Source organism: Zootoca vivipara, chromosome 8 (genome assembly GCF_963506605.1).
Source record: "Zootoca vivipara chromosome 8, rZooViv1.1, whole genome shotgun sequence".
Taxonomy (NCBI): Eukaryota; Metazoa; Chordata; class Lepidosauria; order Squamata; family Lacertidae; genus Zootoca; species Zootoca vivipara.
This window is the reverse complement of record NC_083283.1, coordinates 46,303,162-46,317,106: the sequence shown is the minus strand read 5'-3', so window position 1 is coordinate 46,317,106 and position 13,945 is coordinate 46,303,162. Positions and strand designations below refer to the sequence as shown.

At 38.2% G+C, this 13,945-nt stretch overlaps 1 protein-coding gene across 3 annotated transcripts in view; it reads right to left on the bottom strand.

Annotated features, from left to right (window-relative positions):
* SMCHD1 (structural maintenance of chromosomes flexible hinge domain containing 1) overlaps positions 1-13,945 on the bottom strand; it is a 66,646-nt gene that overhangs the window by 18,504 nt on the left and 34,197 nt on the right. For all 3 annotated transcript variants that reach the window (XR_004693201.2, XM_035125048.2, XM_035125049.2), the window contains 10 exons: positions 12,986-13,104; positions 11,670-11,837; positions 10,827-10,952; positions 9,830-9,909; positions 7,676-7,833; positions 6,954-7,060; positions 5,493-5,551; positions 3,327-3,414; positions 1,614-1,745; positions 208-360 (listed from right to left, as the gene is read on the bottom strand). Coding sequence is in view for 2 of the 3 variants with exons in the window: in XM_035125048.2 (XP_034980939.2) it covers positions 208-360; positions 1,614-1,745; positions 3,327-3,414; positions 5,493-5,551; positions 6,954-7,060; positions 7,676-7,833; positions 9,830-9,909; positions 10,827-10,952; positions 11,670-11,837; positions 12,986-13,104 (1,190 nt within the window). In the remaining variant the exon portion in view is untranslated. The remainder of the gene's footprint in view (positions 1-207; positions 361-1,613; positions 1,746-3,326; positions 3,415-5,492; positions 5,552-6,953; positions 7,061-7,675; positions 7,834-9,829; positions 9,910-10,826; positions 10,953-11,669; positions 11,838-12,985; positions 13,105-13,945) is intronic.

Below are 13,945 nucleotides of genomic sequence, written 5' to 3'. Positions count from 1 at the left end.
TTTTCGTAGATATATATAGGACTGTGCTACAAATTTACTTATTTTCTCTGAATCATACCCACTAGTATCTAAAGTTTCTTAAAACACAGGAAAAGCTAAATTTAAATTTAAGGAAACGTGACACATGTGCAAGAGAATACATGGCTGCATTCGGTTTTAGGAATATTACCTCTAAACTTAAATTACAATTATGTTTAGAAGACTCACCTCAATTTCAACAATTCCTCTGTGAAATGGAAACTCAACTGTACTTGTTTTACCCTGAAACAGGGGGATGTCCTTAACTTTGTCAGTTGAACTTTGAATTTTAGCTATGATTTTCCCATCCAAGTCATTTCCAGTGCAGTTTTCATATTTATCCTTAAAATTAAGAAGATACAGTATTAAGAGTTGTGTGCCTTGCTCATAACACCTATTTTGAGATTGGCACCAAATTGAGTATGTGCACATATTTTGTTTGTGTGCCCTTTTTGTTTCCAGAACTCTTTGGAAGTTTACAACCCCATTTCCACCAGATTACACTGTCCTGAGCTCAAAATGCAATTGTGCATTTCAACTTAGTTTTACTCAAAGTAGACCCACTGAAATCAATGAGGGGAGTGTGTCCACCTCCCACAAGTCTTCAGTCCTGCCTGCGATCACATGCTGAGAAACAGCCCACACCATTGTCCCACAAGGTAAATTAATAAACCTAACTTAGTCATGTTAATTAATTTTAATGGATCTACTCCAGGTAAAACTTAGTTGAAAACCACCCAAGATCTTTTCAATAGGAAAAAAAACTGGGAAGAGTGAAGTGGGACTTTGAAATGCTTTTTTATATTGTCACTCAACTGCAGTGTTAACTTGGGGGAGTTTAGTCAAACAGCAGTTTTGAAGAAATGTGTGCCCCCTCGTAAAGGTTTACATGCCTGTATCAATATTAACATGAGAAATGGAGGCTTGGATTTTTATTTTTTTTAGCAAGCCTGTTGTATTTGCCCCAACCAGATTATTCATTTGTATAAGGCAATAATCAAAAGTCTTTGAGTTATATTCACTGTTAGTCATATTCAGAGGAGACCTTTGAAATTAATGGGTCTACTCTGTGAATTAGATAGGTATCACCCTTTGTAATTAAGGTTATGGATGATTGCTGTTGAATACTGGGAATAGGCTTCATATATCTCATATCTTACTTTTCAAGTGGAAAAAAATTCCAGGTTTTTCAATCTCAGCACACCTTACAATTTAATAGCAATATTTAGACAGAATCTTATTAAGAGCAATTGCTGGAATAACCCAGGATAAAATTTGAGGTTTTCCCTAAAACAAAATGCAAGTAATGGGCTGCCAATCTTAATGGAAATGTGAAATAAAATACAAGTTAACTGTTTACATTTGGGGTGACCCTCAGGACCAGGGTCCAACTGAGGCCCTTCAAGCCTCTCTATAGAGCTATATGGCCAAACAATCAGATGGAACTTAAAAATCCACTTTTTTCAAAATACTGACTGTAAAGCAGGAAATAAGAGAACCAATATCTATTTTATCCAGCTTCAATATACCTTTCTTAAAAAGTGAAATCCATTCCATTTTAAGTCATTTTATTACAAACAATCCCACTTAATTACCATAATAACAAGAGTCAAGTCTTTGACAAGGGTCCGACTGCCAACAGCCTGAGCATTAGAAACGGTAGGAGTATTTGGCAAAATTCTTGGCATCAGTTGTGTTGGTTCATTAGGCTCCACTTCAATCACAATCTGAGGAAAAGATCATCACAATACTCAGTTCACAGTCTTAAAGGCAGTCAACAGTACTGAAGCATGTCTTTTTAAGGGAAATCAAGAATAGAAACAACCTTAATTGTAGACTACTAAATTTCCAATTCAGATGTATTCTTCTTGTGTGTTGCTTCCATACAGCTGGGGCCCATGTTGTAGTTGTAACAATTGCAACTGACAGCCACTGGATAGTTCCTACATTGCTATGCCTGAAGGCCCCGACTACACAAAAGTGGAAATCACACTTCAAAACACGTATGAGTTGGGCCAAACTAAATCTATTTCTGGATTTGTGCTTATTCATTGCAGCTTTTTATAATAATGCATTTGAGAAAGTATTAATGCTACTAATTAGCCCATCTCTGTGGACCTTTACATGAGCTGCACAACAGGGAATTGTGGAAAAGAAGTAGCTGCTGTCATCACAAGTATTTCCTAAAATGCTGTGCTACTCTCTCTCCACCACTGCAATGGTAGAGCAAAAAACATACAGAGTACTTTTGAATCAGGACTTGCCTCATCCATTGAAAAATTTGGGCTTGATCTAGTCAAGCATAGACACTGAGCTTATGTATGGGAGAATTCCACTAGGATCATTATCCTGATTTATTTACATATTTGTACTGCCCATTATAGAAAGTTCTCTATAACCCCAAAATATAAAGTACAACATGGAAATCAAAAGCAAATTAAAAGCAGCATCAATCTAGTAAATCCAGCAACAGAGAAAACAGTAGTGCCAGAGAGCAAGTTTTTAAAAATGGGAAAGTGGAGGGATTCTTCTGTTGTCGGCATCTGTCTCAGGTGGTGCTATGGGTCAGTGTGTCTGGCTGTTTACCAGAAGGTTGGTGGTTCGGGCCTACCTAGGGATGGCTGTGGACAGGATTCCTGAATTGTAGGGGCTTGGACTAGATGACCCTTGGGGTCCTTTGCACGGCAGCATGATTTCTGGGTGGCAGCAGTGTTTATCCTGCTTCTTTCTGGGTGCCTCCAAACGGAGAAAGAGGGATCTCTGTGTGTATATATTTGAGCAGGAAATTGGGGGTAGGGGGTGGGCGGGGAAAAAAAAGTCCCTTTAAGTTCTGTCGAATTTGTCTACATATGAGTGGTTATTCAGGGACTATCACTTTAAGTGGATAGATGAGTTCCTTAAGAATAGACTTATGAATAGCACTAGCTCTTTGGAAGACTGCACCTATTGAAAACAGACAAGTACTTAGAATTTGATATTTTGTGACCTGCTAAAATGTTTGTTTCACCTACTGTTTTTAGAGAATTGGCTTGACTCAGTGTTGGCCATTTGCTCTGTATTCTATTATTTTATTGTTGTATGGTGTTTTAATGATTTTTACGTATGGGTAGGTTCATGTGAGAAAAGGAAATACTTCAGGGCAAGGCTTTTTTATTTCTAAGAATGTAGTAAAGGTTAGACAAGTTGAACAGGTTATTCAAAACATCAACATAAATTAGCTTGTAATTCATCCAAATCTTGTGAGATAAGAAAAATGTCTACAGCAAATTACAGCATTTTATTTTATAACTGTTATTTCAAAAGCAAACCTGTTCGCTGTTAAGAGTGTTTATTTTGTCAATGGCAAATGCAAACTGGATGCTGTAGGTGCCCACTTTCTCTGGAACCATTATTTGCCTAAATGACAAATATTGGGATTTTAGTAACGAAGCAAAACTTTCAATATTTATATTCTCTACCACAAACCCACCTCTCTATTATATGAGAATACATTTTATGAGCTGAACCAAATGTATCATTCTTTCAACGCAAGTAGATCTTGTTGAAGGAAAGACGCCTCTGAATCTAACCCAAAGTTTCTTCTAAGTAATATATTTTCCCCTCATATATCTTATTGTAATTACTGTACTAATATGCAAAAAATTAATTCCTATATTTGAAGACTATAAATACGGACTATAAATGTAGTTTCCTTGTCATATGCTGCAACAAAAATTCTCTTAGTTAAACACATGCAAACCCCTCAACTTTTTCTCCAACAACTTAATTGGTCTCCTTTAAATCAAACTCTACCTTGTAAGCAAACATTCTGTATTAGTCATTATGCTTAACACAGGCATTCAGCAGAGAGCTAAGTTGAAAGAATCCCTACATTCTGGATTTGACATTTTTTATCAACACAACCTCATTCTGGTTGCATTCGGCTTCAACCTCTTTGCAATATTTTAATAGTTAGCCCTTATTTTTTTTCTTTGCAATAGATGAACATTGTATTTTGAAAACTAAACAGTGCAGTAAATAAATATATATATCAAATAATCATTAGCTTAGTAAGGTATTTGTTACTGTGGAGAGCACCCCACTTTACATGTGGAAAACCAGCTTCTATTTACAACTGCTTATTCTCTGGTGGTGTGAAGGGGTTCCTATTTTATTCCTACCTTTGTGCTTATATTTCAAATCTTGTAACTGTTGCCCCCCTATATCTTTACTACGACGTTTACAAAAACCTTAATTTATAACCCAGTAGCTGTGTTACTTTAGACAAGGTACAAACCAGCAGCTTCACTTTGTTGTCCTTTATTATTAACTATAAAGGAAAACAAGGTAAATTCTGACTATAAGAATAAATTATTATTATTATTGAATTTATATACCGCCCTGTACCCGGGGGTCCCAATTTAAATTTAGTATTCACCTTCAATCAATATCTTTATTCTGTGAACTGCCTTGAGACCCCCGGGTAGAGGGCAGTTCACTATTCTGTGATTGATTGAAGGTGAATACTATACGTAAATTGGTTACCGTTTCTTTAAGGCTTGTATTTGCTTTTATAGGGTTACTCTTATTATAAATGACAGTTACTTGCTAATACAGAAGCTTACATAAGACTGGCTTGTAAAAACTTGGTTCCTTTACCTATCAAACTCATATACCAATTACATTTAGTGATTTCTCCCCAAATCAGTCAGTCTCACCACCATCAGTTACAGAGGACTTCTGCTGGTTTTCTCCGAGCCAGGCTTTCAGGCAGTTTTCTCTCTGGTTGGCTCCAGTAGCTCCTTGCTCAACTCCTGCTTACTGGCCTTTGATGGCCTCTCTTTCAATCTTTGACTTAAGCCAGTAATTTAGCTCTTTTGGGAGAAGACTGTATTTCCAAGCTTCTTCCTAACAATAGATTCAATAGCCACTTGCCTGGCTTCCACCTGCTTCAACTCCAAACTTCCTTCTTCCTTTCCTCTTCTGGCCAGCAGCCTCAGGCAGTCATGCTTTTTTCCCTGGACGGTCAAAATTAGCCTACTTATGTTCTAGCCAGCCCACCCTTCAACCAATTAGATTTGAGTGGCTCAAAATTCTACACCCCCATCAGAACACTTGCCCTATCCAATGAGTGACAAAGAATTTCTATCCAACAAGCCAATCAGAAGTGAAATTTTGCAATCTAACTCAGTTTAAAAAGAACCCAGCTTTTCCCAGACCAGTCTTATGCAACTAGTTAAGTGACAACTGCCAATTACCAATGAATACTTAGTAGCTGAAACATCACTGTTTACATAACCCCAAAATGCAGGAATTTTATACACTGTATATAGTACAAATCCTGTCCCAGTAAACACATTTAAAAATATTATTTCTACACAGCTACCACACTGCCTTCAGTGATAAAGTGACTACAGTATTGGTTTAATATCTTTGACATTTTGCTTCTTCTAAGCTATGACAAAACCATTTAGAGCCCTACCAAATTTGTTTACCTGAAGTAAAAAAGGCTACTGTCATCATCATTTGTTTTGGTACAGCCGTATGTTGTAACCTTAAAAAGAAATTACAAGGGATCACATATGTTTAATTTTAAAGATAACTTTGTTAAATATGAACAGACAAGCAGAATAAATAGAACTGGGCTTTAAAGAAAGGCACTTCATTAACTAAGTAAAGATGTTATTGTGTGGTTCCCTCAATCCTTCACTCTCCTTCTACAGTGGTACCTTGGGTTACAAACACCTCGGGTTACAAACACTTCAGGTTACAGACTCCGCTAACGCGGAAGTAGTACCTTGGGTTAAGAACTTTACCTCAGGATGAGAACAGAAATCGCGCGCCAGTGGCATGGTGGCAGCAGGAGCCCCCATTAGCTAAAGTGGTACCTCAGGTTAAGAATGGTTTCAGGTTAAGAACGGACCTCCAGAACGAATTAAGTTCGTAACCAGAGGTACCACTGTACTATGAAATTTATTGGTTTCTGCCATTTGGTCCTTTTGCTATCAAAAACATGCTTTCAATAGATCATAGGTAGTATTCAAATTGATGTGTCCCATCAGCACAGGGATTTCAGCTTGCACAACAGAGTGCCTTCACTTGCCCTGCATGTGCTCTATGCCCTCTCCAAATCTGCCCTGCCCTGAAGAAGTTGTCGTGCACTTGTCCTTGCACCGGCAGGACTTGCTGCTTAACACCACTCTGGATTAAACCCCACAGTCTAACAAAAGGAATAGAAGTCAAGTTCACTTTAAGCCCTCCAAACAACAAGACTGGCTGACATGACATGGTTGCCATGTTGGAGCAGCATAAAATTGCTACCATTATGTGATTAATAATACATGGAAGACCATTTCAAGTGGAATGGTTCACTGTATTACCATATGCTTTGATTATTAAATATCTTCAGTGACATAGGGGAGATAACCAATCCCATACGCTGAGTTTAAATAGCTGTCATGTATAACTATTTAAAACAGCACCAATGTGGTGCTCGTGTAAGCTATTTGCTCCACACTTTCATATATTAACAGTTATTTATAAAATATGCACTGTATATCTATAAAAAAACTAAAAAATTCCTTCCAGTAGCACCTTAGAGACCAACTAAGTTTGTCATAGGTATGAGCTTTTGTGTGCATGCACACTTCTTCAGATACCTACCTGTAACTATAAAAAACTAAGCTGTTTACATAATATATAATCAGATAAAAAATATCAATAACAGTTCATGTAAAAATCAACATTATTCAAACAAGACTTTTAAATAATAAAGTAAAAACATAATAATATGTATAGATTAAAATTAGCAGTCCATGAAAGGAGATTAAAAAAGTAGGAGTCCAGGAAAGCTTGGGTAATCATATCAAGTCTTTGAAAGTTGTTTGGGGCTTTAAATGTCAACAGCAAGACCTTGAACCTGACTCAGTAGCTACAAGGTAGAGAATTTTACTTACATTTAGTGGTACAGTTCTACTACCTTCCCACATTTTCATATAAATTCTTCCTGGGCTTATATTTTTAATAATGTTATCAGCTTCAGAAATAACACTAATGATGAAATCTGTGGGGAGAAAAAAGCATATGGATCTTTCTCGCTAAAGTTCTGTTTTACATTTCAAAATTAAAATGTTCTGAAATATTAGGAAGCTATCTTATGCTGAGCCAGACCATTGGTCCCATCTAGCTCAGTACTGTCTTACACTGACTGAGGCTCTCTAAGATTTCAGACAGCTGTCTTTCTCAGCAAAACTTAGAGGAGCAAGGAGCTGAACATTCTGCATGCAATGCATGTACTCTACCACTGAATTCCAGCCCTTTCCTAGACAGGCATGCAAGTGGAAACCTGCAAGATAATTAGATCCACTTCCTGAAAATGATTAACTGTTACATACCAGAGATGTTACTACCTACTGCTAGGGTGTTCACTTATAAACCAACGATATTAGTGCTCCACATAAATGCTTCAGCAATTACATAATTATGAAAATGTAACATCACAGCAACTTAGCCATGGGCCATGCTGAATTTGTAGACAGGTCTTCACAAACTGAGTTCTAAACCCATTTTATACATGAATTTTATACTTTCCCAAGCTGTATATAGCTATGGTTACAAAACTAAAAATGGTAAAGACCTTACATATGGTTGGATTAAAATGTCACAAACAAAAACTCACCAGGAAAGGTGTTTCCAGCTAGAAGGGTAGCATTTGTGTCATACTTGACATTCAAACGTACAGGTCTCTCGGGGTCAGGCTGAACGTTTAATCTGATAACTGCACAGTTTAGTGTGTTCTTGTTGTATGTGGCTTTAAATTGCAATGTGTGCTCTCCCCTGCAAAACAAAATTGTGGTTAAACTCCAATATACCTCTTTGTCCAAAACATTTCAACAAACCTAAAAAAAAGTATAGCTTTTCCACTACATCTGTATGAAGCCAATGAGAGAGGTTGTTCAGAGTTTTAGAACTGAATGCTATAAATATGTGGATTACACTTTTCATTTTCATTGGATCGAGGTGTAGCCATGTGCATTTTGAACAAGTGACTAGAGTCAGTAATGGATTTTAAGAGGGGGAAATATCTGAAATTCAATTCAGATAATGGCACCCTCGTTATGTATCTTTATGTGCCAGGCAAAAACATTATCTTCTCCTAGGCCTTTGGCTAATTAAATAAATTATGGCCTTTTAAACTGTGTGTTGGAGGGTATTGTTTTTGTTTGCTATTATGGTGTGTATTTTTGTGTTTTATATTACATACTGCTCTGTGATCTTCAGATGAAGAGAGATACAAACATTTAATAAATAAAAATGTAAGATCTCAAGGGTAGCCCCAAACAGAGCACATTGCAGTAATTCAGAAACAGCCACACCTGCCTTACCAGCTGTTAAGGTGGCAGCTACTCTTTGCAATAATCACCCTCTGCTCACTCACGAGAGATATTTACAGTCCTTTATTTTACATATATACGAACAGCGCAGTTACAACTCATGTGTCCGAGTCTGAGGGATCGGATTCGGGGAGTGGCTTTCTCCGACTTCTTCTCCAGCATAGCAAGCGTGGAACTATTGTGAGACATCTCTGATCTCTACGTTTTAACCCTCTTCTTTCCTGTGCCGAAGGCACCGTCTCTCCCTCTGTCCCTGAACTGCCTGTGTGGTGCTGAGGGTCTCCTTCAGCATCGGAGAGCCTTGACACCTCTTGGCTAGCCCCCCCTCCCCCTCTGTCTCTTCCGTCACTTCCTGATCTTCTCCTTCTGACTGTTCCTGTTCTGACTCTTCCCCCCCCCCTCAAAAAAACTCAAGGGCGTTTCCTGGCTGTCCCGTGACACTAGCCAAAGCTGGTGAAAGGGACTCTTAGTTGCCAAGGGCACCTGTGCCTCCAATGACATAGTTGGGTGTAGGAGAAGGCTACTTCTTCATGGAGAGTGAAGAGGCACTTGAAGACTGGAAACTGCAACTGGTGCAGAATGCAATCATCACACTTTTAACTGGGAACTGTGTTATGTCCGGGTCAAAACATATTTACTCAATTCAAGGTGCCTAGCTTGGCCAATAAAACCCTAGATTGGCTTGCGACTTGAGGCATTTGAAAGAATTTTTCTTTAATGAATGTTTCCTGTTAATTAAATTTTTCACTGGACGTCCTTTTCTGGGTGCCTTCCAGATTAGACTGACAACTGCTGGGAAGCATATCTGAAGTGCACAAATATTCAGTTTCCCCCCACAAGCCATGCTGCATCGCTTTTAACTCTCTCTTTTTTTTTAGGAATAGCTCGCAAGGTGGAGCAGAGCTGCAGAGCTGTTGCTGCTACTTATCAGAATAGTGAGAAGGACCAGGCAAGTCCACCCTGTTCTTTCAGGCCTTTAAGGGTATCTGATTTTTATAATAATAATAATTTATTAAATTTATGTACCTCCCTTTGCCCAAAGATCCCAAGGCAGGTTTCAACAAAGAAACACATGACATAATAGCAAAGAAGCAATAACACCCCCTCCATCACACATTTAAAATGTCATAGATTAACTAACAGCCAAAGGCCTGGTTGAAGAGGAAGGTTTTTGCCTGGTGCCTAATTATATGTAATGAAGGTGCCAGGCAAGCCTCCCTTGGGACAGCATTCCACAAATGGGGTCGCCACAGAAAAGGCCCATTCTCATGTTGCCACCCTTCAGATCTCTTGTGGAGAAGGGCCCCATGAAGCAGGGCCTCTGATGATAATCAGAGCGTCTGGGTTGGTTCATATGGGGAGAAAACCAACGCTTTAAATTGGGCCTGCAAACGATTCCAACCATTTTCTGATTAATGTAAGAGTTTTCAATCACTTACCTAGGAGCATGAATGCTAAGAACTCCGAAATTTGCTCTGCCATTTTCATCTGTTTTATGCTGCTGGTTTGAAGGAATAATCTGACAAGAAAATTGATTTTCTCCCCATTAATGAATGACTAAGAAGCACTGATAATGATTTAGCTATTACAAATTAGCAAATTTCCTATTTAAGTTTTCCATGTATTTCCATAGTTAAGATGCTTTACCTTCCCAGCATATAGCAAACACTTAAGGATTAGGGATGCTACTTCTATGTTACAATGCTATTTATAACGGGAAACTTAAAAGAATCATTAAACAACAAACCCCTATATTTCCAACTATTACTCTCTTTTTCCCTGGAGTCAGACTGGTGTGTGGCTCCAGCTAAAGAGAAGCTCTAGTCATCAGATGGACAACTGGTGGGTCAGACATGGCCAATGGACTGTCAACTGTCTCTTTTTTAAAGTTGAATAACCTGGCAGTGAGCTTGTAGTCACTCAATTCACAAGATTATCTGGCATAGAGCAATACATTATGAGTTTTATTTCAATCCCTAAAACAGTATAAAATGATAACTTTCAAAGTGTTGTCTATCTATCCAAATATATTCTGTGTTTTTAAACGTATTGTTTAAAAACACATATGCTAGGAATCTAAGCATTTAAAAAAGTGAGGTGTATCTTATAAATGTACACTTCCTGCTCACTTCTTCCAAATCCCTCAAGACTCACCTTTTCCACAGGGCTTTTAGCATAACCCCGAGTTCCCATACCCTATTGTAATTAAGAATAAATATCTAATGCAACAATTACTACATTCTTACCCTATTTTTCAGTGCCTCTGGATGTCTCCTCTATGTCAGATTTTAGATTGTAAGATCCCTGAGGTAAGGACTTGACCTCATATAAAGTGCTGACACTATGCAGATGAATGCATTTTAACAACATTCTGTATTTTGGGTGTCTTGTACAATGATATATTCCAATGAGATCTATGAATTCAAAGGCAATTACCTTTAAGTTCCCAGCCTTTAAAAGGTTGATTTTGACATCGGGTTCAGAAGATGGGTTATTCCACTGATCATACAGCTGGACTATAAGTGGCTTCTGTAGTTCTTTGCCATTAATCACTGACACAGGCTAGAAGCAGTTCAAAAAATTATTGCTATTTAAACCTGTAGTATTATTTGTTTATTATTTATGAAGCATTTCAAAGTGATTTAACAATACAGTAAAAACATACATATAGAATAGATTAATATATAAAAGTGTTTCATATATGCATGTGTGTGTTTGTGTGTAAAACATTTCAAATGCAATTCAGAATCCAACAGGGCTAAAAAACTCTACTCAGGAGAATTGTTAAAAGAGGAAAATCTTCAACAGATGCCTGTCTGATATGTACTGTAAAGGGATGGAATTTCAAGAGGTAAGTGCTGCCCCACTAAAGGCCCAATTATCACATTGTGTGGAATGTACCCTTCTATTAAGATGGTACAGTATCTGAAGGATGCCCCCTCCTGCAAGCCGCAGTGATTGGTTTGGTATATAAGGAATGAGACAATATTTCAGGTGTGTAATGCAATTTAGCTGCAAAACGTACAGAGATCATAAGCCATTTCATCAACCGCTTACTTATGAAGAAGAGCCAGTTATGAGAAACTCCAGTCAGAAACATTATTTTCATACAAGTTACTCTTTTTGTTTCAATGTCTCCTTTCACGCCAGAGACCATGTTAAAGTTTCAGAAGTATTTAATATCAGCGAAACACTGTAACATTATGTTCATGCCTCTCCTCTCTATTTCCCAGAGGTATGGAGACTATTGCTGGTATTACATGATGCAGAGTTACTTACGTTTTCTAACTCTGTCCAGTCCACAAGCACCAATTTAGCTGGAGGTCCTGCAGTTAAATTTAGTCTCAAGAAATGAGAAAATTCACGCCAAGCAAAACACAGTTCTTTGGTTCCAGGAGGACCAGGTTTAAACCTGATTCCTGTGACACAAATAGTTTGTGTATCTGCCTATAAAGAAACACATAACAACATTTAAAAAACCAATAGGATTTTGATCTCATAAAGTTATTTGATTATAAAAGTGGAATGATAGACAAGCTTCTATTTATGGCATATGGGGTTTTGATTATTTTCTGCTCTTACCACTCTGCAATTTAAACCCCTTGTCCACCTGCTCAAGCCTTACCAACTGGCACTCATCCAACACAGCAGGGCTAGACAGTGTTCTGGACACCCCTTGAGATGCATCTGCTGTAACAGCTGAGTAAAGGTGGACGCAAGCAATTTTATCCTCAAAAAGCTTTCCAAACAAGTTACAGCAAACTACCATCAGTTCTGCTCCTCCTTCAGGCCAGACAGGAAAAGGCGCTGCACTACCCAGAAATGCTCCATTGAGCGGCATAATGGGGATGCAAAGGAAGCAGCATACATGTGTGTGTGCAGGCTCCCATGCTCTGACTGAGCATGTTGTTTGAACCTGGGCTTCTGGCTTAGCTATCCCACCCAAACCATGAGCCCTAAGACATAGAATAAACCTTGGTTGCGGCTCGTGTTTAGTCTGGGGAGAGCTAAACAATGAACCTGGATTCAACAGACATGCAGAGCCAAACTACAGCACAACTCAGTGTAGCCTGCAGAAGAATGACCTGGGAGGAGCAAAGTGGCTGCGATTGTCTGCACTTTCTATATTATGTGAAGAATCTATATTATGCTGCAACATAATATATGGTACACTTAAATGGCATAATAAATAAATGTGGATCATCTTTATCCTTAGTTAGATATATCCCATGTCAACCAGTATGAGTTGACAAAACAGTAAATTAATTCAACCCAAGGTAACAACATTCTAGAAAGTTTATGAAAGCTTTGTACTATTTGAGTTCCGGATAAAGAGCCAGCTACCAAGAATAATAGCACTACAAAGGTGACATCCCTAGGAAAAACAGGCTCCTATTTACTTGCCATGAAAACAGAACTAAATAGAGGTAAATCATTCGAAGAATCCTTACAAGCTTGAAAGTAGTAACTCCCCTTTGCCTCTTATCAGTTGTATATTATTAAGCTGTGTCAGGGATAGAGGCACAAGTTCCCTCCCCCCAAATAAGATGAATTTCACTGATGCAAATCCTACATAACATGGTATTAAGAAATACCTGCCAAACACTTCTCAATTCTGACTTATCCAGACCACTACCGGCTATTTTCAAGGAATCCAAACAAGTTGATGTCAGGTTTTGAATGTGATTTCCATGCTGATCTGTAATCATTACCTCTTTAAGAAAAACAAACAGAAGAATTAGAAACCATCTGCAATTATTTATGTTTTATTTTATAATTCTAAAGATGGCTACTGGAAGTAAACAATGCTCTGAAGATGGCAACCAGATGGTTCTCCAGGATGGTTCTCCAGGATCTCCTTAACCCTGTCCAAGTTGTCCCACTCAAGATGGCTGCCAGATGGTAAACGAATCTCCCAATATGGCCACCAGAAATGACGTAACCAATTGATGTGATCAATGGCCACACAACAAAGCAGAGCAGAACTCATGTCTGGAATCCCCAATATGGCAGGCAAAAGAGTAGGTGGGCAAATTGGTGGGCATGGCTGTATATACTAGTGCACCACTAGATTTTCCTACCCAAGCTTTGGATGATATGGAAAGCAGCAGCCTGTGGGCCAAGCTCTGGGCCAAGTTACATGGAGCTAAGCAGCAAGGTCTCATTTATTGTACTTGAAATTGATTGTAGAGGAAAGAAAGGGAGGGAATCCAATTAACTGGCAGTGTTTCATTGGTTTACTAGCTCAGGACTGAATGGTGGGGAAATTGATTAGGGATAATAAAATTACAATGAATTCCTTAGAAGATCAAGTTATGGGAAAGATTAATTTGGGGTAAATTAATTTATAATTGTCAGAGGATCACAGCAAGAGTAATGCCAAAGAAAATCACAATTTAAACATACACACCAAGAATAAACAACACCGGAAATAAACGCAGTAAAGGAAAGACAAGTGTTAAAGCCAGCTAGAATGTGCATTAATTGCAGCTGGTTCTGATCTCCATAAACATGGGGAAACTGGGAGTCTTTCAGTTTGGAAAGCTTTAGCTGTA